At 54.4% G+C, this 20,308-nt stretch overlaps 1 protein-coding gene across 3 annotated transcripts in view; it reads left to right on the forward strand.

Moving 5' to 3' along the window:
* The window catches only part of JDP2 (Jun dimerization protein 2), a 41,509-nt gene extending 21,547 nt beyond the window's left edge, over nt 1-19,962 (forward strand). For 2 of the 3 annotated variants that reach the window (XM_043556659.1, XM_043556661.1), the window contains exons 3-4: nt 9,302-9,406; nt 15,763-19,962. In XM_043556659.1, coding sequence (XP_043412594.1) covers nt 9,302-9,406; nt 15,763-15,948 — 291 coding nt within the window. In that variant the 3' untranslated portion in view covers nt 15,949-19,962. The remainder of the gene's footprint in view (nt 1-9,301; nt 9,407-15,762) is intronic. The other variant, XM_043556660.1, reaches the window with a different exon arrangement.
* Nucleotides 19,963-20,308: the final 346 nt, after the last annotated feature.

Genomic DNA, 20,308 nt, shown 5'->3' on the forward strand with positions numbered 1-20,308 from the left:
ATAAATATGAAACAGGCCTGAAATAGACATATTTCAACAAAAGCCATCATTCTTCAAATAGCTCTTCTCCAGCAAAAGGATTTCCCGGCAATCATCAGCCCTTTTCTCTTCAACGTTAGACTTTCCGTCCTGGCCAAGGTGCTTTTTCCTACGTCTCCTGGCCTCGCTTTCGCAGTAACAGTGTTCACTCCTTCCTTAGCAGGACCATACAGAAATGGGTGTCACCCTGCCCAGCCGGCTTTTTCAGGCTTTGTTCCAAACACAATGCTGTCTTTTCTTAGCAGTGGAAACGGCTGTTCTCCACTGCTTTCTGAGAGAATGGCCCTTCCCTATTCTGCTCATATAAACCAGCCCTATGCCTCAGCAGCCTATTGTTTTATGGGTTCTCTTAACGCAGGAAAAGGTTCTTACTGAGGACAGGGGGGCTGGGAGGGCCAAGGTCACAGGAATGCTTTGTCTTGCTGAGATGTGTGGAGACAGAGAAGTTGGTTCAGATAGATTCCCGCCCTCCCCACCCCCCCCTCCACCCCCCCTCCCCACCACCCTCCACCCACCCCGGGAGGTTCTGATGCCCGGCAATGGCAACTGCATCAAGCTTTCAGTTCATAAAGAACATGTCCCCTGCTTCTAGAAGGTGTTCCAGGAAGCAGTGGTATTCGGATTGGTCCTGCCACCATCTGACCAGGGACCAAGGCCGACTTACTCCTCTTCTCTGAACTTGAGCTTCCTGGCCTGTGGATGCCGCAAGGTGCTGGGATCTCTACGTCTTCTCAGTTCCGGAACCTCAGGATGGGGCTTGGCTTACCGCCCTACCACTCCCCACCATTTCCTGTAGATGCTGAGTGCACTGAGCAATTGCCCACCCACCTGTGCCCCCAGTCACCAGAGCTGAGTGAATCATCTTGGCAGGTGAAGCCATTGCCTCTGGCAGCTGTTGTTCAGAGCCTTCACCCGGTGGTTGGCTGGGCTGGTGTGATGCTTTGAGTGAGCACAGCTTCCACTATGTGGGTTTGTTCATAGGGGAATGTGTTTGATCATACCCTGGCCATGGGGGGCATCTGGAGTGAAGTCAAAAGAGCACCAGGCTGGGAGTCAGGAGTCTTGCCCAGGTCACCAGCTCTGTGGATCAGGCCTCCCTTTAGCACACATTTATTGAGCACTCCGGGTGGCTGCAAACTCGGCAAAGGTACAGAACACACACAAAATCGCCAAGTCACAGGGGTGCCCGGGTGGCTCAGTTGGTTAAGTGTCCGACTTCAGCTCAGGTCATGATCTCATGGTTTGTGAGTTTGAGCCTGCATCAGGCTCTGGGCTGACAGCATGGAACCTGAAGCCTGCTTTGGATTCTGTCTCCCTCTCTCTCTGCCCTTATGGTGTCTCTCTCTCTCTCTCTCTCAAAAATAAATAAACATTAAAAACAATTAAAAAAATCAACAAGACACAGATTTCTGCTCTCATGGAACTCCCAGTTTAGTGGAGGGGGCAGAAACTGAGGACAGAATACAGCAATACAGCACAGTGGGGGCCAGGATAAGCTCAGAGTTCTATGGGAGCCCAGAGCAAAGGGACACCTCCCCAGCCTGGAAGCGATGAGAACCACGGAGGCCTTCCTGTAAGTGGTGATGCTTGAGCTGAATGCAGAGGGGGAGAGCAAGCCAAGGAAACAGCAGGGGCAAAGGCATGTGGCCAGGTAAGTGTGGGATATGAGAGGCTCAGGGTTGCAGGAACATGGAGTGTAGGGTTGGATGGACGGGAGCAAAGACCACAACACATGGGGCCAAGTCACAGGCACCCTCGCTTGACACATGGAGGAGCTTGAGCTCTCTCCTGAGGGTAATGAGGAGTAAGTAACTGGATCAGATTTGTGTTTTAGAAAGATCCCTTCGATGGCTGAGATAGAGGATGGTCATGTAGGGTCAGGAGGTAGAAAGAAGCCTGGAATGGGGATGGCGAGTGGGGAGCAGATAGGAGGAGGATTTAGGATGTAGAATTGGATGGCCTGAAGAGTCAAAATAAGAGATAAAGAGAAGGACAGGTTGGGGGAGGGCTGCGTGTCTAAGTCCAGTGAACGGGTGGTGCCAGCCTGGGGTGGAGAATAGACAGGAAGTAGCCAGTTGAGGATAAAGACTTTGAAGAGCTGAGGGACATCCAGACTGAACGTCCAGCTGGCAGCTGGATGTTTTGTCCTGATCATAAAGAACTGTTTGGCTTTCATATATAAATGGTAGTTGAAACCACATAGGTAGATGAAAATGATAAACCATAGGCAGTACCCATGGAGCGAGAAAAGCAGCAGGTCAAGGATAGGACCCCAGGAGACATTGGCCTGAAAGGGACAGGAAGAGGGTCCTGGGCAAGAGACAGAAAAGGAGAGGTCAGAGAAGTAGGAGGGGGACAGACGAGGTTAGTGCTGTTCATCCAGAGCATAGAAAATTCCAGAAAGAGGAAGTCAGGTGGAGCCCAAAGGCCCAGGGAGGCTGACTCAGCAGTGACCCAGGCCCTGCCCTCAAGTGTGAGCCTTGGAGCAATCCACTTCCTTCCCAGGACTCAGTTTCCTCATGTGTAAAATCCAGGAGTTGGCCTAGGGGCTTCTCCTTTCTGGCTCTCAGAGTCTGTGAAGTGACTTGACTATTTCTGAAACTCCTTAAAAGGGAAAAGATGTCCTTCCCACAACCCCCTCCCTCTCCCCTCAATCAAGCCAACATTGCTCTTGAAGGTTGGGTGAAAAGAAACCCAGGGATGTCAGAGCTAGACAGAACTTGGGGGAGAGTTTAGTCCAGCCCACTGTCGGAAGGCAGCATGATGTAATGGAGTCGAACCCCTGTCTGTTCTTGGCCTGGCGACTTCTGGCAGACACGTCACCTTGTTTCCTCAACTGTAAAATGAAGCCCACCTTGCAAGGGCATTTGAAGGTTAGGGAGAAGTAGGAGCGATTGTGTTTATCGAAGATGAGCCACAAGACGGGAGAGATGAATTGATTGGCCCACGGTCACAGAATAGGGCATCTAGGTGACTAGAACTAGGTGTCTGATGACCAACCCCGCCAGGCTCTGTCGCTTGCTGGGGTCATCAATCAGCCGCCCATGGGCTGGTGCAGCCCACAGATGTGTGGCCCACGAAGTGTCCTTTCCAAGATGGAATTTGTTGCCAACATTAAAAACTGGGAGATTTTACTTAAAACCCCGTATGTTCAGCTAGGCTTGAAAACTTGGAAGATTTGGCAATGCTGAGTCTGTGCTGCTCAAGTGAGGCCGGCCGGGGGGTCCCTTCTGCAGGCCACAGCCCCATCCAGCCCCCTTCCCTTGCTAACGTTACTTGCTTGGCCCCGGGAAGTGACTTGAGTTTGCAACTCGAGCCTTAGACTGACCATTTGGCTTGAATTTTGTCTTACAGCTCTGCCCGCTGCTCACTGAAACTGCCCCAGTATTTCACAGCTGAGGTCCAGGCCATGGTTGTTTAGAGAGGGGGGGCTTGCCGGAGAAGACAGGGCTAGAGGGGGAATGGCTGCCAACAGCTCAGCCCTAGGGAGATGCTGAGGGGGAAGGCCTGGCCCCTGCAGGGTGCATGGGGGCAGGAGGGGTGTTGGACAGAGGCCCCTGGGGTTTCCTCCTTCTTCCCCTTGGGGGTGTAGGCCTGGCCCGGCTGGCTTGTGGACGTCTCGCCCCTGGACTGCCCTACTTTGCTGATGCGTGGCTGGACAGGGGAGTGGTGTGGAACCGCAGCCCCGGGGCTCAGCGCAGCCGTGTTTATGTGGGGGAATGTCTGGTATGTTTGGTATTTGGGTGTTTACTTCCCAGGGTGCTCATGGGTCCCTGGTGTTGAAATGTGGCTCCTCCGTGCAGTGTGGCTCCTGGGGGGGGGTGGGGGGGGCCGGGGGGGGGGGGACCCTGGTGGGCCTGGCCAGGGCTAGATTTTGAGGCTGCCAGGCTGCTGTTGCTCCGGGCCTGCTCATTGACAACTCGTGTGCCTTGAGGCACCCCCAGCCTGCCCTCCGGCCCAGGTCTCCTGTGCCAGATTCTGCCCTTGGGGGAGGCTGGGCGTGCCCCAAGCTTGCTTTCTGCCTCACCTGGGAAGGCGGGCCCAGGATCTGGCGCTTACAGCACGCTTCCTATGTCCCAGGCTCGAGATTGGCACTTAGTCCTGTTAACAGCCTTGTGCGGCAGGGCTCGGTGCCTTCCCCACGCAGGTGGGGAACAGAGGCTCAGAGAGGCCAAGTGACTTGCCCAGGAGCACACAGTCGGTGCTCCTCTCAGACCACATAGGCCTCTTAGACCCCAAAGTGCGTGCTGACGACCCTGATGCCACGTGTCTCAGCTGAGCCTGGTTCTCTGCGTCCCTGCTGCGGTCCTTAGTGCAAGATAAGGCCTTTCAGACTTTCGCTGCTCTGGTGAGTGCCGGGGGTTTGTTCTGGGTCCCCTCCCCCAACCTCTGCTTGTCACCAGCTTTATTGCTCTTGCCTTTATATTGCTTTGTCCATGTAAGAGTGTCCGCAGTTTCAGTGCCTCAGGTTAGCAAGTATCATTAGTCTTTCTCATCTTATCTCTTTGTGGGTCCCACAAGATATCTTGTTGGAAATGCTTGTGAAATATCAGAATTCAGAATCAAATCTGGGAGGAGGTTGCCACCATGTGAAAGCCACGTGGCCTGCAGGAGAGGTGTGGAGGAGGCCCCTCCCGTAAACCAGTCAGCTTTTTTTTTTTTTAAGCGTTTATTTATTTTTGAGAAAGAGAGAGAGAGAGAGTACATACACATGATCAGGGGAGGGGCAGAGAGAGAGGGAGAGAGAGAATCCCAAGCAGGCTCCGCACTGTCAGCGCAGAGCCCGATGCAGGGCTCGATCCCACAAACCGTGAGATCGTGACCTGAGCCAAAACCAAGAGTCGGATGCTTAACCGACAGAGCCACCCAGGCGCCCCCTCCCCCGCCCCCGTAAACCAGTCAGCTTTAATGTTACACATTCAGTGTTACTTGAGCAATAAATTGTTTTTATTTTAAAAGACCCGAATAGGGAAAAACAACACGGTCATTGTCGTCAGAGTCAGAAGCTTCTGTTGCTACTTACAATCCCATCACCAGGCCAGAGCTGAAAGGACAGGGGGCGTATTACCATATGTGTGTGGGGCACACATAGACCAGCAGCCCTTCAAAGAGCAGGAAGCTCTTGGGCCCTGGGGCCAAAAGGCTCGGATTTCAAGCTGCCACTGACCTTCTGCGCAGCCTTGATATCTTTAGTTTTGTCATGTGTAAAAGTGGGGAGGGTGATAGGGCTGTCCTCGGCTCACTGAAGCCATTTAACCTGCTGAGACCCCTAGTCCAGAGGACTGGATACGTACCAAGACGAACCACCTCTGTTTGCTCAAGCTCTTTGTGAGACACGGGCATCTTTCAGTTGCAAGAGGCAGAAACCTTCTCAAACTCCCTCCAGGCCAGAGGAGGAATTTTTCAGGATAGACTCAGGGGTATGCATCGCGGACTCAAGGCGCAGGAATCCTAGGCCCCTCCAGTGGTGGAATCAGGAGGATTGAGACAGTTTCTTCCTCGGTGTGTGCTTTCAGTCTGTTCACTTGGCCTGTCTTAACCACTGACCGCTGTTCATGCCTCTGTGTGTTTCTCTTTCTAATGGCGCCGCCTCTATGTCTCTCTCCACCCATCTTTGTCTCTCTCTGCTCTCTCTTTCCTCTCTGTCTCCGCCTTCACCTTCTCAGCCTGGAGCTCCCCCTGTTTTTCAGGGCCTGGACCAGGGTGAGGTGAGCCAGACGCCCAGCACACAGCATTTAAGGAGGCAGTCGGTCTTGGGTGCCGACCCTGTCCCTGCGTGAGCTCTGGAGTGAGTGTCTCCTTAGGTGCGTGTCCTGGGCACCTCACTGGCGGCACCCTGGCCCAGGCCCTGCTTTTCTCTCTGTCTGCCATTCCTTCTTTTTGTCTCTCCGACTCCCCTCCGTAGCTGAGGGTTTGTTTCCTTCCTGCCACACCGTCTTTGGTTTCTTCTGCCCATCTGCAAGCATCGCAGCCTGATTGCTCTGCTTCTCTGGACACGTGGCTGAAGCCGCGGGTCCCTCAGTCCAGCGGTCCAAGTTCAGTGAATACAGCCCCTCTTGGTCAGCCGTTCGCACCTGCTCCAGTCAGCTGTGGCCGGGGGCTCACAAGCAGGGCCTTGGGAACGGGCCATCTGAGGGGGGACTGCTCGACTGGAGGCCCCCCTTGGCCGTGAGCCCCCTAGCCTGTCCCTCCAATGTGAAGTGTGGCACAGGGCTCCCCCTCACTCCTCACCCCAGTGCACGGCCAGCTTTGCCCCAGGGCTTCCTGGGAACTGGGGGAAAACGGAGCCAGAGCTATGTTTGAGAGCAGGCCTTCATCTCATGGGTCTTTAAATGTATTGGGCGTCAAGCAGCCTCCTCCTCAAACATTCTTGTTCTTCCAACTGCGTCTGCAGCAACAAATCATCATGCCCCATTTTGGGGTTCCGGTTTTAGACGTCCCCGCTGTGTGTGGCGACAACACTCTGCTGTCTCACCCCCTCATGGACAAATGTTTTAGAGACTCAGGAACGTCAAGGAGCGGGGGCAGCAGCCTTGGGACTGTGGTGAGAGAAGGAACTGGAGGAGGCTAGTGGTGGTGGGAGGCGGGGGGGGGCCGGGGGGGGGTCCCAGGCAGGGGACACAGAGCGCCCAGGCCTGGGCCACAGCTGGCCCGTGGGGATGAGAGGGCTGAGGGGCACTGCCCAGCCCCCCTCTTCTTTCTGGCGGGACTCCAGCAGCTGGTTTCCAGAACTCCTCAGGCGGCTCTTACGTGGCGGCGGGAGGATTTGGGGAACATGTAGCACAGTGTCAGTGGGGAAGGTGTGGTAATGGGGCTTTGGGGCCATTTCTTGCCTTATTGGGAGATGTCAGCTGAGGTGGAGCGTGGGGGCAGGAGAGGCCTGGGGACGGGCGTGGAAGCTGCTGGTGGCTGTGGAACTTTAGGGGGTGTTTAGGCTTCAGTGCACAGCCTGGAGTGTGTCCGTGCCTGTTCGGGATTCGTGCGGACCTGCCACAGCCACCGGGGGGGCCTGCCCCCAGCCGTGACTCTGTCTTTGGTCATTGTGCTTCTGGGGAAGACAGAATGCAACCCCCACGCTTTGCTGGGCTCCTGCAGACAGACAGAAGAGACCATCCCTGGCAGCAAAGGCCCCTTATTGGCACTGGGGAAAAGCTTATGCAGAGGCAAACATAGGCAATAGCTTGCTTTTATAATCAAAGAATCCAAGCCTGTGCCACCTTTCCCTGGAATCGTTTATTTCACTCATTCATGTGACTGACATTTGCTGAGCCCCTTATTAAGTGCTATCCAGGTGTTGGCGATGCTCGGGTCCCCCGTCCTTCAGCAGGGAACACAGATACCTGCATACACAGAGAACTATGATGGGATACGATAGAGACCCTGAAAGCAGGGGACTCAAAGTCCTGTAGCAGCACAGGAAAAGCAGCCGATTCTGTCTGGGGAGTCAAAAGTGCCTTCCTGGAGGAGGTGACATTTGCTCTCGAAGGTTGAATAAGAGTCTCCCAAGGAGGAGAGGAAGGTTATCTCAGGAGGGCCCAGCTGGCTCGGAGAAGGGGGAGATATGTGGGGAGAAGGCGATGGCTGGAGGGGACGGATAAGGCTGGACAGGGGGGCTGGAAAGCCCCCAGCGCGGCCATCGGCCTGGCCCAGTTGAGCCTCTTCGCATTCGCAGCCGGATGGCGCAGCTTCCGTTTGCCCGCGGCTTTGTGCAGGGCTGGGGCGGGGAGCTGGGTCTCGGAGGACAGAGGTGGCGTCTCCCAGGAAACGGCTGCTCTGCCAGAAGCCGGGGTTGCTCCGGGCCCCGTGAGCCCGGCAGTGCCCAGGTTGCACACATCACCTTGGCAGTTTGTGGGCAAACCCTCCTGGCCGAGGGGAGATTGCACTGCCGGCCACTTCCTCCAGTTCCTTCCCTCTGCCTGTCGTCACGGTTACCTCGGCCCTGGTGGGGGTGAGGTTGAGGTTGGGTGGAATCAATTTTGTCCAGGTTTCTATTTTCCCAGATACGGGTCAGCCAGAGGTGCTGTCACTTCTGGTTCTATTTCAAGGGAGGCCAAGGGGCCAGGAGGTGCTTGGGTGTGGCCGTGTTGACAAGCAGCCTCTCCAGCCAGCCTCCCAGGAGGGGTGGGGCGGGTCAGGGAGAAACTCAGAGGTGGTGGAGAAGGAGAAGGTTGTGTTACCAGGACCTGGTCTCCGGCCAGGCCCTCGGTCCTAAGCTCCTAGAGCATGCTGGGAGTGCACAGAGAGGGTGTTTATTTTCCTGGCCTGGAGCCCTCTCAGCTGAGACCTTGTTCCAGGCCTCAGGCTGCCAGATTCACCCCCACTGGCTCAAGAAGTGAGAGAGTTGGCAAGGCCAGGGCAATCCAGTGACTTCTCTAGTGGCCTCTGACTCCAGGCTGTCCCCTGCCCCAGTTGGTCCTGTGTGTCCTCCGGATTCTCCTGGTAGCTAACAGACAGCAAGAGGCACCACCGCAAAGTGATCCTGCTGGGGTCAGGGCTGGTGGGCAGTGAGTTTCTCCCTTCCCACTTAATGGGCCCTATTTTATGCGTGGTGAATTTTCTAATGTATCCTGGGGGAGAAGCAAGCAAACCCGGAGACTCGGGAGGCCCCTCTGCTTGTGTCCATGCAGGGCACTTAGGGGAGCCCTGGCACCCTGGGATACAGGGGGGGTATCGTGGGGGACAGCCTGCAGAAGCAGCGAAAAGGACCAAACCCGGGTGAGGAGAGATAGGGGGGCGGGGGGGGGGGGCTGTTTACTAGCACCAGGAGGTAGATCAGAGCGTCTGGAAGGACCAAGAGGCAGGGCGAAGGTACTCCGGGGAGGCGGAAGTGTGTGGGGGTAGAATGTGAAATCTATGTCCATGCCCAAGGCATTTTTTAAAGAAGTGCCTGGGAACCACTGGCCTGGAAAATAGTGCCCAGAAGGCTTGGGCTGGGCAAGAGAACAGGGCCGTCAGCACCCGCTGGGTGTCACCTCCATGTGAATAGACTTGCCGGGCTTGGTGCCTCCTGAACTCTGGCAGAACCCAGGCGGCCCTGCCCTCCTGGGACACCGACCCCTCCCAGGTTTGCCCACCTGCTCTAAGAGGATCCGTGGGCTGGCTGGGAAGCGTTTCCGACCCACCAGCAGGGAAGCCAGTGGGCTGGCAGACAGGGATGGCTCCCTCACTGCGGGGGACATTGTCCATCTGCCGTCTGTGTCAGGAGGGAAGCGGTGCTCCAGGCCCGCCTGGATGTCTAATCCGCGGCTCTGTGCCCTCACAGCTAGATGAAGAAGAGGAGCGAAGGAAAAGGCGCCGGGAGAAGAACAAAGTGGCGGCAGCCCGATGCCGGAACAAGAAGAAGGAGCGGACGGAGTTCCTGCAGCGGGTGAGCAGGGCAGCTGGCCAGGGCGGGGCACCTGTCTCGTCCTTCGGAGCGGACTTGTGCACTCATGGGCCAGGAGATGTGTGTCGTCACCAAAGCCCTCGGAATCAGTGTGTGCCTGCTGGCCGTCTGCCCAAGCAGCCGCAACCCCCTGTCTGGCCTGCCTTCCATCCGGTGCCCTTTCCCTGAACCAAGATAACCAAGGGCAGCGGGGAGCGGGTCCGGCCCACCCAGATCCCTGACTGCCAGAGAAGGTGGGAGGCGCCGGCTCCCCTCTACCAGGTCGGACGCTGGTGCTTATTGGCCCAGATGGCCCAGGACTGCGAAGTGGTCCCCGCTTCAAAGGCCTGGTGGCTGCCAAAGTTGTCTAGAGTGGATGCTAACGACGTAGGTGACGGCGCCATGCCCCGCGTGTGAGCGGTGGACAGAGGCTCTTCCAGCCCTGCATCCCATCTGGCTGGCCTCAGCCCCACTGAACACGACCCCCGAGCTGCTGCCTCCAGGGACCAGAGGTCAGCTCTGCACCCAAAGGCCAGCAGAGCCTACCCCCACCCCCACCCCCGCCCTCAGAGCACGTCCCCGACCTTCCATTTGGAAGGTGCCAAGCAGGGTGTTTGTTCTTTCTCCCCTGAGTCCCATCTCTTAGGCCTTTGCTGCTTCTCAAAAATGGTAGCTGGCAGTGAAGGGACATGACCAGAAAGCTAATCAGTCCAGGCTGGCAGTCTCCAGCCTCCGCATTCCGGATCACTTGTTCATTACTAAATAATAACTGTAACCATATATAACAATAATAATACGGGGGGGGGGGGGCCCATTCTGTTCTATAGCATGCAACAGTTAACGGCGTTGCTAACGTTTGTAAAGTTGGGCAGGGTGTGGAGTGCTGTGTGTTATCTCTGTGTCGGCACGGTAACTGTATGAGGTAGGTACCCTCATTATTTTCTTTCTACAGATGGGGAAACTAAGGCACGGTGAGGTTAAGTTACTCGCCCAGGTCCCTCAGCAACTAAGTGGCGGAGCTGAGATTCCAGCCCGAGGCTAACTTCAAAGCATTTGTTCTTAACACTGCGCTATGCTAGCTCCGGTTCATTTGTTCATTCAGTCATTCATTTGTTCATTCTTTCACTCACTCGTTGATTCGTTGACAAGCATTTTCATGCAGATACTAAATGCCCAGCACTGTGCTAGGAGCACTGGGGGACACACAGGAAGGAGCAGACACAGTCTCTCTGGTGGGAGCTGAAGACTAGCTAACTCGGCCCTGGTTTTCTCTGATGCTGGGGTATATACGGGTCTCTTCTCATGCTTGCAGCAAGCAGAGAGAAAATCTGGGGTCACAGGTGTAGACAGCGTGGGGCTGTGTGTCCACCTGGGGGCTCTGATCATCTAAGGCAGGGGGATGGCCATTCCAGGTGGGAGTCAGACTCCTAGAGCTGAGAGCCTCCTCGGAAGAGATGGTAGACCGACGCTGGGCTGTAAGTTTTCAAGAAGTTTCTAAGACACGGGTCTCACACGGGCATTTAAGATGGATGGCGTGTCCCACACCTCATTTCCAGCCCAGAGTGCCTGCAGAGCTGGGTGAGGCATGGCAGGGAACAGACAAGTTCCCTGCCTCCAAGGGATTGTCAGCCAGTTAGCAGGCAAGATATATGCCCAGCGAACACACACCGCGGCAGTGAAAGTGCCAGATGAATGGTGCTAGCTGCTCGTCACATTCCAGAAGCATTTGCTGAGCACCAACTGTATGCAGGATTGCCACATGCCTCATTTAATCTTATAACATTTCAGGGAGATACACATCGGCTAGCCCCATTTTATTTATTTTTTATTTTTTTAAACATTTCTTTATTATTGAGAGACACAGAGAGACAGAGCATGAGCATGGGAAGGGCAGAGAGAGAGGGAAACCCAGAATCCAAAGCAGGCTCCAGGCCCCGAGCTGTCAGCACAGAGCCCGACGCGGGGCTCGAACTCACGAACCGTGAGATCATGACCTGAGCCGAAGTCGGATGCTTAACCGACTGAGCCACCCGGGTGCCCCGTCTACCCCCATTTTAGAGACTGACCTATAGCTCGGAAGAGGTCAAGTTATTTGTCCAAGGTCACACTGCCAACAAGTAGTAGAGCTGGGATTTATTCATTCCTTTGACCATCCATCCGTCCGTCCATCCATCCGTCCATCCATCTGTCCATCCATCCATCCATCCCATAAGTGTTTAGTGAGTACCTGCTGCACAGCAGGCAGGAGGACAGCAGATAGAAAACGGGGAATGGTAATGCACCCTGTGCCTCATGTTGGGCAAGCCTGGTGTGAGAGCACACGGAGAGGCCCTATCCTAGTCTAGGCTGAGGGAAGACTGCTCATTGAGACAGAGGAGTAGGAGCTAACCAGATGGACAGGGTGGAGGGGTTAGCAGGAACAGGGCAAGCAAAGGCCAGAGGCCAGAGGTGTTTAAGGATGTGATTAAGGAATTGAAAAGAATGTCAGTGTGGCTGGAGTTTAGAGAACACAGGGGAGAATGGACAGGCAGGCAGACCCAGGTCCTAGCCATGTAAGCTGATCCTGATTGGGGCAGCGGGAAGACCAGTTACATGGCTGTCATGCTGTCCCTGGTGGCCTCGGGGTCTAGGAGGGGGGTTTAGGCAGCTCAGTCTGGGCTCAAGCCCAGTCTCCCTCTCCACCCGTGCTCCTCTCTTCCCCTCTGGCCTTGGTAACAGAGGTTTAGGACATGGATGCAGATGGCCGTGTTGATAGCCAGTGCCCACAGACGTGAAGGGCTCCCTTCTAATTTATTTTTGAACAGGTGAAATATTTATAAGGCTCAGAGGTACGAAGGGATGTGTGTGCGCACACACACACACGTATATATGATGTAAAAAGTCACTCTCCCATCCTTGACCCCTGGACATCTAGATGCACCCTGGGAGACTCTTAGAGCATCTCCGAGTTCACCTGCCTGGACCAGCCGAGTTCCTGAGGCAGCCAGGGCTACCTCAGCAGCTCCTCTGTCTGCAGTCAGGAGCAGCGTCCCTATGCTTCTCCCTTCTGTAACGCCGACCTCTGTACCTGCCGCACCTGCTGTACCTAACGCAGGTTCATTCTTCCTGCCTTTGGTAGCAGGAAGCCCATCTCACACTCCCATGGCACTCTGCACTCTTCATGGCCATTCCCTCCTGGATGGTCACAAGGAGATGGTGACCCTGGAGGGGAGGCGAAGCAGCCCCCACTCCCCTGACGAGGATTCTGAGACTCTGAGGGATGAACGTTTGCTCAAGATTCTGCAGCAGCTGAGGCAGGACTAGAACCCAGGGCTTCCTCTACCGCCCAGCACGCTGTTCAGGTTGCCCAGGCTCAGGGACATGGGGAATCTGGTTCACAGTGACATAGCTAAAGTGGCAGAGGTAGGATTTTAGTTCAGACAGGCCTTTTGGGCTCAGAAGAGGCCACCAGCCTTCTTCCCAATACTTACAAAAAACATTGGGAAATAGAACTCTATTTTAAGTGTATTAGGGTAACTTTTTTTTTTAATTGTTGAGAGAGAGAGAGAGAGAGAGAGAGAGAGCGAGCGCGCAAGTGAGCACAGCGGGGGGAGGGGCAGAGAGAGAAGGAGACACACAATCTGAAGCAGGCTCCAAGCTCCCAGCTGTCAGCAGAGCCTGACGCGGGGCTCGAACTCACAAACCACACGATCATGACTTGAGCCGAAGTCGGACACTTAACCGACTGAGCCACCCAGGCGCCCCTAGGGTAACTTTTTTAAAGATAAAATCAGAGAATCTTTTTTTTTTTTTTTTTATGTTTTTATTTTATTTTTGAAAGAGAGAGACAGAGTGTGAGTGGGGGACCCGTAGAGAGAGAGGGAGACAGAACCTGAAGTAGACTCCAGGCTTTGAGCTGTCAGTGCAAAGCCTGACGTGGGGCTTGAACTCACAGACTGCGAGATCATGACCTGAGCCAAAGGGATGCCCAACCGACTGAGCCCCCCAGGCACCCTAAAATCAGAGAATCTTAATGCTTAAAGTCCTCTAGGCCAATCATATTCTCTGGGAGGAGACTGAGGCCCTGAGAAAGGAATTGACTTGGCCAAGGTCACACAGCCAGGATGAAATACCAGGACACCCAGCCCCTCACCCGGTATTTTTTCTCCTGCCTTTGGTGAGCCTAGTGGAAGAGACAGAATGTTCACTCGCTTGCAATCTATTGTGAAACAACAAATGGTTTCATTTTCTCTAGGGCAATAAATATCTACCAGAAGGCAAAACTATAAACAAAAATGCAAGCAGAGTTATTTACTTCATAATTAACATGTGAAGATCCTAGCCCACATTTCTCAATTAATTAGCAAAACAGATCAGGTAACTGCTGTTATAAAACCACAGGCAACTTCTATAATCATGGTTCTTCTGAACTCAACTTCTACTTACACGATAAATAAACATGTAGCACCACCCAATAAAACAGAAGGAAATAAAACTAGAAAGCAGTCACTTACCTTCTGACAGCCAGCCGGTCCGCGTGCAGGATATTCCATGATATACTTCAACATTTTAATAACTTTTTAAATAACATTTTTATTTTAATGTTTTAAATAACATTTTTAAAATGTCTATCATTTTGAGGGGGGGGGGGCGGCGGCACGAGCAGGGGAGGGGCAGAGAGAGAGGGAGAGAAAGAATCCCAGGCAAGCTCCGCCCTGTCAGAGCAGAGCCCAACGCGGGGCTTGAACTCCTGACCTGTGAGACCCGTGACCTGAGCTGAAATCGAGTCAGGTGCTTAACTGACTGAGCCACCCATTCCTATGATGAATGAGTGTGAATCCACACACCTCCTTGGGTCCAAACCACCATAGCTGCTTTTTAATGTTTTCCCCCAGAGCGCTTTTTTCCTTTTTTTGGGGCCGTCCTCATTCAGTGAGGAGTCTGGTCCCAAGGACCAGTGTCTGGTCCCGAGGACTGCCCATCTTAGCAGTTCTGAGCTCCCCAGGCGCTCGTGCTGTTACCCCCGAGACAGACCAAGTGGCAGTTCAGTCGGGCCAGCCACTATGAGGAGGACGGCGGCCTGGGGTGCCTCCCCGCAGGAGGCTGCCCAGCCTGGCCCCGCCGGCGGAGGGGCAAGCCCACAGACCCAAGCCAGTGTCACCCAGCTCCTTTGTCACATGCGCGGTTGCAACCGCAGCTTGTTCTTGGCCTGGTACGGGTTGTCCAACCGCGGCCCTGTTGACATTTTGTCTAGAGAGTTCTTGTTGCGGGGCCACCGTGGGCATTGCAAGACGTTCAGAAGCATACCTAGCCTCTACCCACTGGACACCGTAGCACCCCACCCTCCCCAGGGTGGGAGACAACCAAAATTGTCTCCGAACGTTGTCAAATGTCTCCTGGCAGGCGAAATCGCTCTGAGTCGAGAGCCACTGGGTCCGAAACTTTGCTGGCCCTTGAGTAAATTCCAACTCTCGACCGGGTTGTAAGTTCTCAGACACAGTCCGGCGAAGCCTTCCTGTCTTACCGCTTTGACCCCTAAGCCCTGAATTGGTCTGCTCGTCGCCTATCCATCCACACTCTGAACCCACAACCCCGCCCCCCCCCACCGCCCTCCCCAAGAGCGAATCACCAGCATTCGTTCCTTCTTTTCCCTGGAGGCTCTCCAACTGAGCTGGAAGTTCATTGGGAATCTCACTTGAGGTCTATTGGAAACTTTCTTTTGGATCCAGAAGGGTGACAGTTGATCGCCTCCCAGTGGGCAAACTTCTAGATAACAGGGGATAACGAAGAGGCTGTTTCAATGATTATGGACTGATAGGAAGTACTCGTTTGGGGAGGAATGACATGAGCACACTGGGCTTAGTGATCCCGCAGGCCAGCATAGCCCCAATGTACATTTACACATCACACATCAAAGCACTTTGCCGCGGCACTGCCAGCCGCGGGCCCCCTCCCACCCCCTGTGGACCCTGCGTGCACCTGCTCTAGTTCCACTGGGTCCCTATTCCTCTTCCACCCTTTGTTTCCTGGGCAAGAGCCCGGAGGCAGGAGAGTGTTGGCATATTTGAGCGACTACAAGGAAGTCGCTGTGGCTGGAGTGGATTGAGTGAGAGGAGGGAGGTGGGACATGAGCCAGGCTGGCCCCAGAATATAACCTGGGTCCTTCCCGCTTTGACACAGGCCAGTGTCACAGGGGTGACGGCCACTGCTGCAGAAAGTCAGGGACCCTGGGGGCTCAATAGCAGGTCCTGTGCCTCTTCCAGTGGGAAGCTGGCAGGCAGAAAACAGGCAAATGCCAGCTGGGAGTGCCTTGTACCTCCCCAGAGGCAGTGCCGGTCCCCAGTGAGAGCTTACAGCCCTGTCCCTGTTTTTGTGCACAGGAATCTGAGCGGCTGGAACTCATGAATGCAGAGCTGAAGACCCAGATCGAGGAGCTGAAGCAGGAGCGACAGCAGCTCATTCTGATGCTGAACCGGCATCGCCCCACCTGCATCGTCCGGACGGACAGCGTCAAGACCCCCGAATCAGAAGGAAACCCGCTGTTGGAGCAGCTAGAGAAGAAGTGACCATGGGCTGGGAGAAGGAAGAGGAGGAAGAGGAGGAGGAGGAGGAGGAGGATTTGGGAAGAGGGGGGAGGACGAGGGGTCCCAGAGGGCCCTTCCTTGCTGCATGACAAACTTTACAATGAGGCTCAGCACAGCCAGCGCTGGCCGGGCTTTTTTGTGAAACTCACATCAGCCACACAAGGGGAAGAACGGGCTGACGAAACCTAGAAGGACCAAGCGCTGAGACCAAAGTAGACCCACGGTGGGGCTGTCCTGCCTGGGGCCCAGCTGGAAGGAGGCAGGACAGAGGCCCCCGGCCAGAGAGACACCCAACCAAATGGCCTCTCCACCAGGGCACCCACCGAGGGACCTCGGAGCAGCCAGGAAAAGCCATGAGTTGCAAACAAACATGCGGCTGGGGATGGAACTGAGTGGGACCACAGCCTGCCTGCCCCCAGCCCTGCCCCCCCTGACCCTGATGCCAGGCTAGAGCGGGCGCCACGTGGGGCCCAGCCGTACCTGCCCCCGTGGGTCCAGCGCGGCCTTGCCCGGGAGCGGCAGCCGGGGCGCGCCCTCAACGGCCCCGCTGGAGTCTGCTGTGGGCACGAGGCGCGGGCGCCCTTCCAAAGCACATACTCACTGAATGTTTACAGACTGGCTGTCCTGGCAGGGCTTTTCAACTGCACATGTTTTTTTATACTTTCTTTTTTTTTTTTTTTTTTTTTTAATATTTTTTACAAAAAAAAAAAGATTTTATACAAGCAATATATATATGGATTTCTATAATCACTCGATGTGATATAGTATAAATATGCTATGGTTTGTTTGTTACGAACAGATATCCAGCAGTTATCGCCGTCGTGTGTAACTCCTAAGTACTGTAGTAGTCTCTGGGTGTCGGGGTGGCAGGGGCGGGCATGGGGTGCGTTTCCATCCTGGTAAATCCTTCACAGTACTCAGTCCTGTATCGCTCAGTAAACGTTACTCTTACTTACCCAGCCGCCTCTTGTGGTGTCTGCCCAGGGAAGGGGGTGCGAGGCCCGCTCGGCGGGCCCCCCCGCTGTGCGGTGTCCGAGGATGTTTCGCGCATCGGCTGGCCGCTCTTGGTTCTCACGACAGCCCTCCCAGGTGAGTGTTTATATGCCCATTTTACAGATGAGGAAGTTCAGGCTCGGAGGGGCTCAAGAAGTCCGCGGTACTCCCTTCGTTCACTCACTCACTCCCCAAGTGGATTGAGTGCCCGTCCCGCATGGGCCAGGCGCTCTACAAGGCGCCGAGTGGTCACCAGGCATAAAACAAATCTAGGTAGGCCCTGTGCTCGTGGAGCTAACAGTCATGTGCTAAATCCTTGCAGCCCCCATTCGTTGACCTCCTATGCGACAAGCACATATAGTTTCATTCACTCTTGACAGCGTGAAGTAGGCGTCTTTGCCCCCATCGTATAAACGACTTAACTGAGGCTCAGAGAGGGTAAGTGGCTTGTCCAAGATTACCCAGCTAGGGAGGGGCAGAGCTGGCGTTTAAACTTGGCCTCCAAGAGCCATGACTCTCCACCCGTCGCCAGCTTGCTGTGTGATTGTTGATTATCGGCTGGGGTTGGATGTCTCATCTGATTAGAGGAGGGAGCCTGTGGGGCCATGGGTAACATTTTGTTCTAGGGGGGCCTGGCTAGAGTCCCAGGCTGTGTTGTGATCCCGTAGCAGACCAGTGATCCCGGCAGATGCGGGCTTGACCCAGCAGAGAGGGTGTGGCTAACTCGACTTGCCCTCACCTGCACGGCTGAGCACCGAACCCACGCAGCAGGAACAGCTCAGTGTGATACACCGTAACTGCCATTTACGTGGCACACAGCATGTCCCAGGTCCTTTGGTGCACGCCGTCTCACTTGGTATTACAGCTCTGTGAGGTGGATGGGGCAGGTGTCCTTAGCTCCACCGCAGAGCCGTGCAAGCCGAGGCTTCTAAAGATTCAAGTTCACCTAGCAAAACAGAGGCGCAACTAGGAACTGAACGCTGCTGTTCTGCCTTCTAATCGTGTGTCCTCTGTCCCATCACTGGGGCTAAATCACTAGTTGTCGATGCTGAGACTTCGGGTCAAGGACAGCAGTGACCTTGGGTTGCTTCCCAAACCGTGGACGAGGACTGCTGAAGCAGACAGAAATGAGAACAGCTCACGGACACGACTTTGGCCCCTTACCTACCCATCTCAGGTCCCCTCCACCCGACACGCTTGGTGTGGACCCCCTGAGCTCTGCCTCAGAAGCAGGGATGGTCGGCTCATAGGCAGCCATGGCAGCACACGGTAAACCCTCGGGCCATAATCCTTTGATATTTTTCAAGCCAAGAGAAAACAGAGACGTGGGCTTCCAAGGGCCCCTCAAATGACCCCGCAGCCTCCCTGCAGGACAACCACATGCCGCTGGCCACGGTGCCTTTGGTCCCGTGCTTGGGTGCCGCGAGCCCGTACCTCCAGAAGAGTCCTCCTTAGCCTCTGCGGATGGGCTGTCTCCCAGAATCAGTGACTTGTGCTGTGCTGAGCCTGCCCTTGGAGTTTCTTCTTCGGGACCACTGCTACCTCCTGTGGGCAGCAAGAAGTCACCATCACAGCCTTCCTCGTGACAGCTAACGTTTGCATGTTTTCTTTGTGCCTGCCACTTCAGACGTGTGGCTGCGGCCAGTCCATATGACCTTGCCCGGAGGTAGGTGCCACCATCCCCATGGTATAGACAAGAAAACTGAGGCACCAAGAAGATGTAACTTGCCCAAGGCCACAGTCCAGTAGGGTGTCAGGGCCAAGATGTTGGCTGGGCCTCCCCCTGAGGGGAAATGCTCCGTGTTTGTGGTGTGGCCTCAGTCGCCAGAACTCGTGCAGGGGCTGGACGAGACGGCACACAATGAGTATCCCTAACCCCCAGACACCCGGCTCCAAGTGTACGTACAGAAGACATAAAAGGCAAATAGGTTCAGGATTCAATCTTCTACTGCCTAGCCAGGAGCCGGTTTGCGTTCTGGCCTTGTATTCAGTTCCCATAGGGGCGAATGCTGGAATCCGAGATTCCTAGGTTCGTTAGGCTCCTACATGGCCACAGTCATCTGTGTTGGGTTCAGCATCCCCTCCCTGGGGCTCCCTATGCCTTTCTGCCAGGGGGTCACAAGGAAGGCCTGCGCCACCTCTGCCCCAGGGTGGCTATGAGCATCCGCTGTGCAACCTACAAGAAGAACAAGACCCATTTGCAATCAGATGGGCAGAAACTAGTACGCGTTGGTCAGGACACGAATTAAAGGGAACTTGCATTTGCCACTAGGGGGAAATCAGCGTGACTCCTGTGTAAAGCAATTTGGCAATTACCGGTGATTCTAAGGCTGAACACATGCTTGGACCCAGCAGTTTCCCTCCTAAGTATACACCTTGGAGGGACTCTTGCACACGGGCCCGAAGAAATGGACCAGAATGTTCACTGCATCTCTGTTGGGAATAAAGAGAAACTGGAAACAACCTAAATACTTATGACCAGAAAAGCAGATGAACAGAAATGTATGTTTAGGAAATCAAATATTATTCAGCAGCTTCAAAGAATGAACCAGGGCTACAGGTACTGCTGTGGATAAATCTCAGGAACGCGGTGCTGAGCTGGAGGAGAGGAGGGCAAGTTGCAGAAGGATATATGCAGTGTACCATTTATAGAATCTTTCTTGATATGTGAGCTGATATTTTAGTGTTTACGGGTATGCACAGAATTGGATAATAGAGGTATCAAAGCCTGCACAGGACTGCTATCAAAATCAAATATCAAAATCAGTAATGGGGAAAGCTCCTGGGGATGGGGGGGGGTGGGAAGGGGGTCGAAGGCAGCATCTGCAAGGCTAAGAAGGACATTGGGTTTCAACTGTATGTGTAACATTTCGTTTCCTTTTAAAAATCCGAAGCCAGTGTGGAAGAACGATGTTGCAATTTGCCAGAGGTGGGTGATACTCCTCACGCTCTTCTGTATGTTTGTTATATTTCATAATAAAAAAGAACAAGCCACAGCACAAATAAGTTTTCTTTTTTCATTCTTTCCTTAGCAAACTCGGGAAATAGGAACAAAATCTGAAATTGCAATGGAGTTACAGCATATGCTTTTTGAACTGGTGCAAATTTAATTAAATGCCTAGAGGGAGGGAAAGAGACAATTCAAAGGGTGTGATTTGTTTAGCTGGCCCTTGTGATCAGTAGGCCCAAGCCCTGGGGTGAGGGCGCCTGAGGGTGAGGGCACCTTGGGGAACGTTGATCGGCTCTTTTCAGTGGGTCCTGGCCCCTTCTCTCCACAAAATGAGCAATTACAGGCATTTTCAAGGTTAATATGGACTCCATATTTTCTCCTTAAATGCTGACTTCACAA

The sequence above is a fragment of the Prionailurus bengalensis genome, chromosome B3 (genome assembly GCF_016509475.1).
Source record: "Prionailurus bengalensis isolate Pbe53 chromosome B3, Fcat_Pben_1.1_paternal_pri, whole genome shotgun sequence".
Taxonomy (NCBI): Eukaryota; Metazoa; Chordata; class Mammalia; order Carnivora; family Felidae; genus Prionailurus; species Prionailurus bengalensis.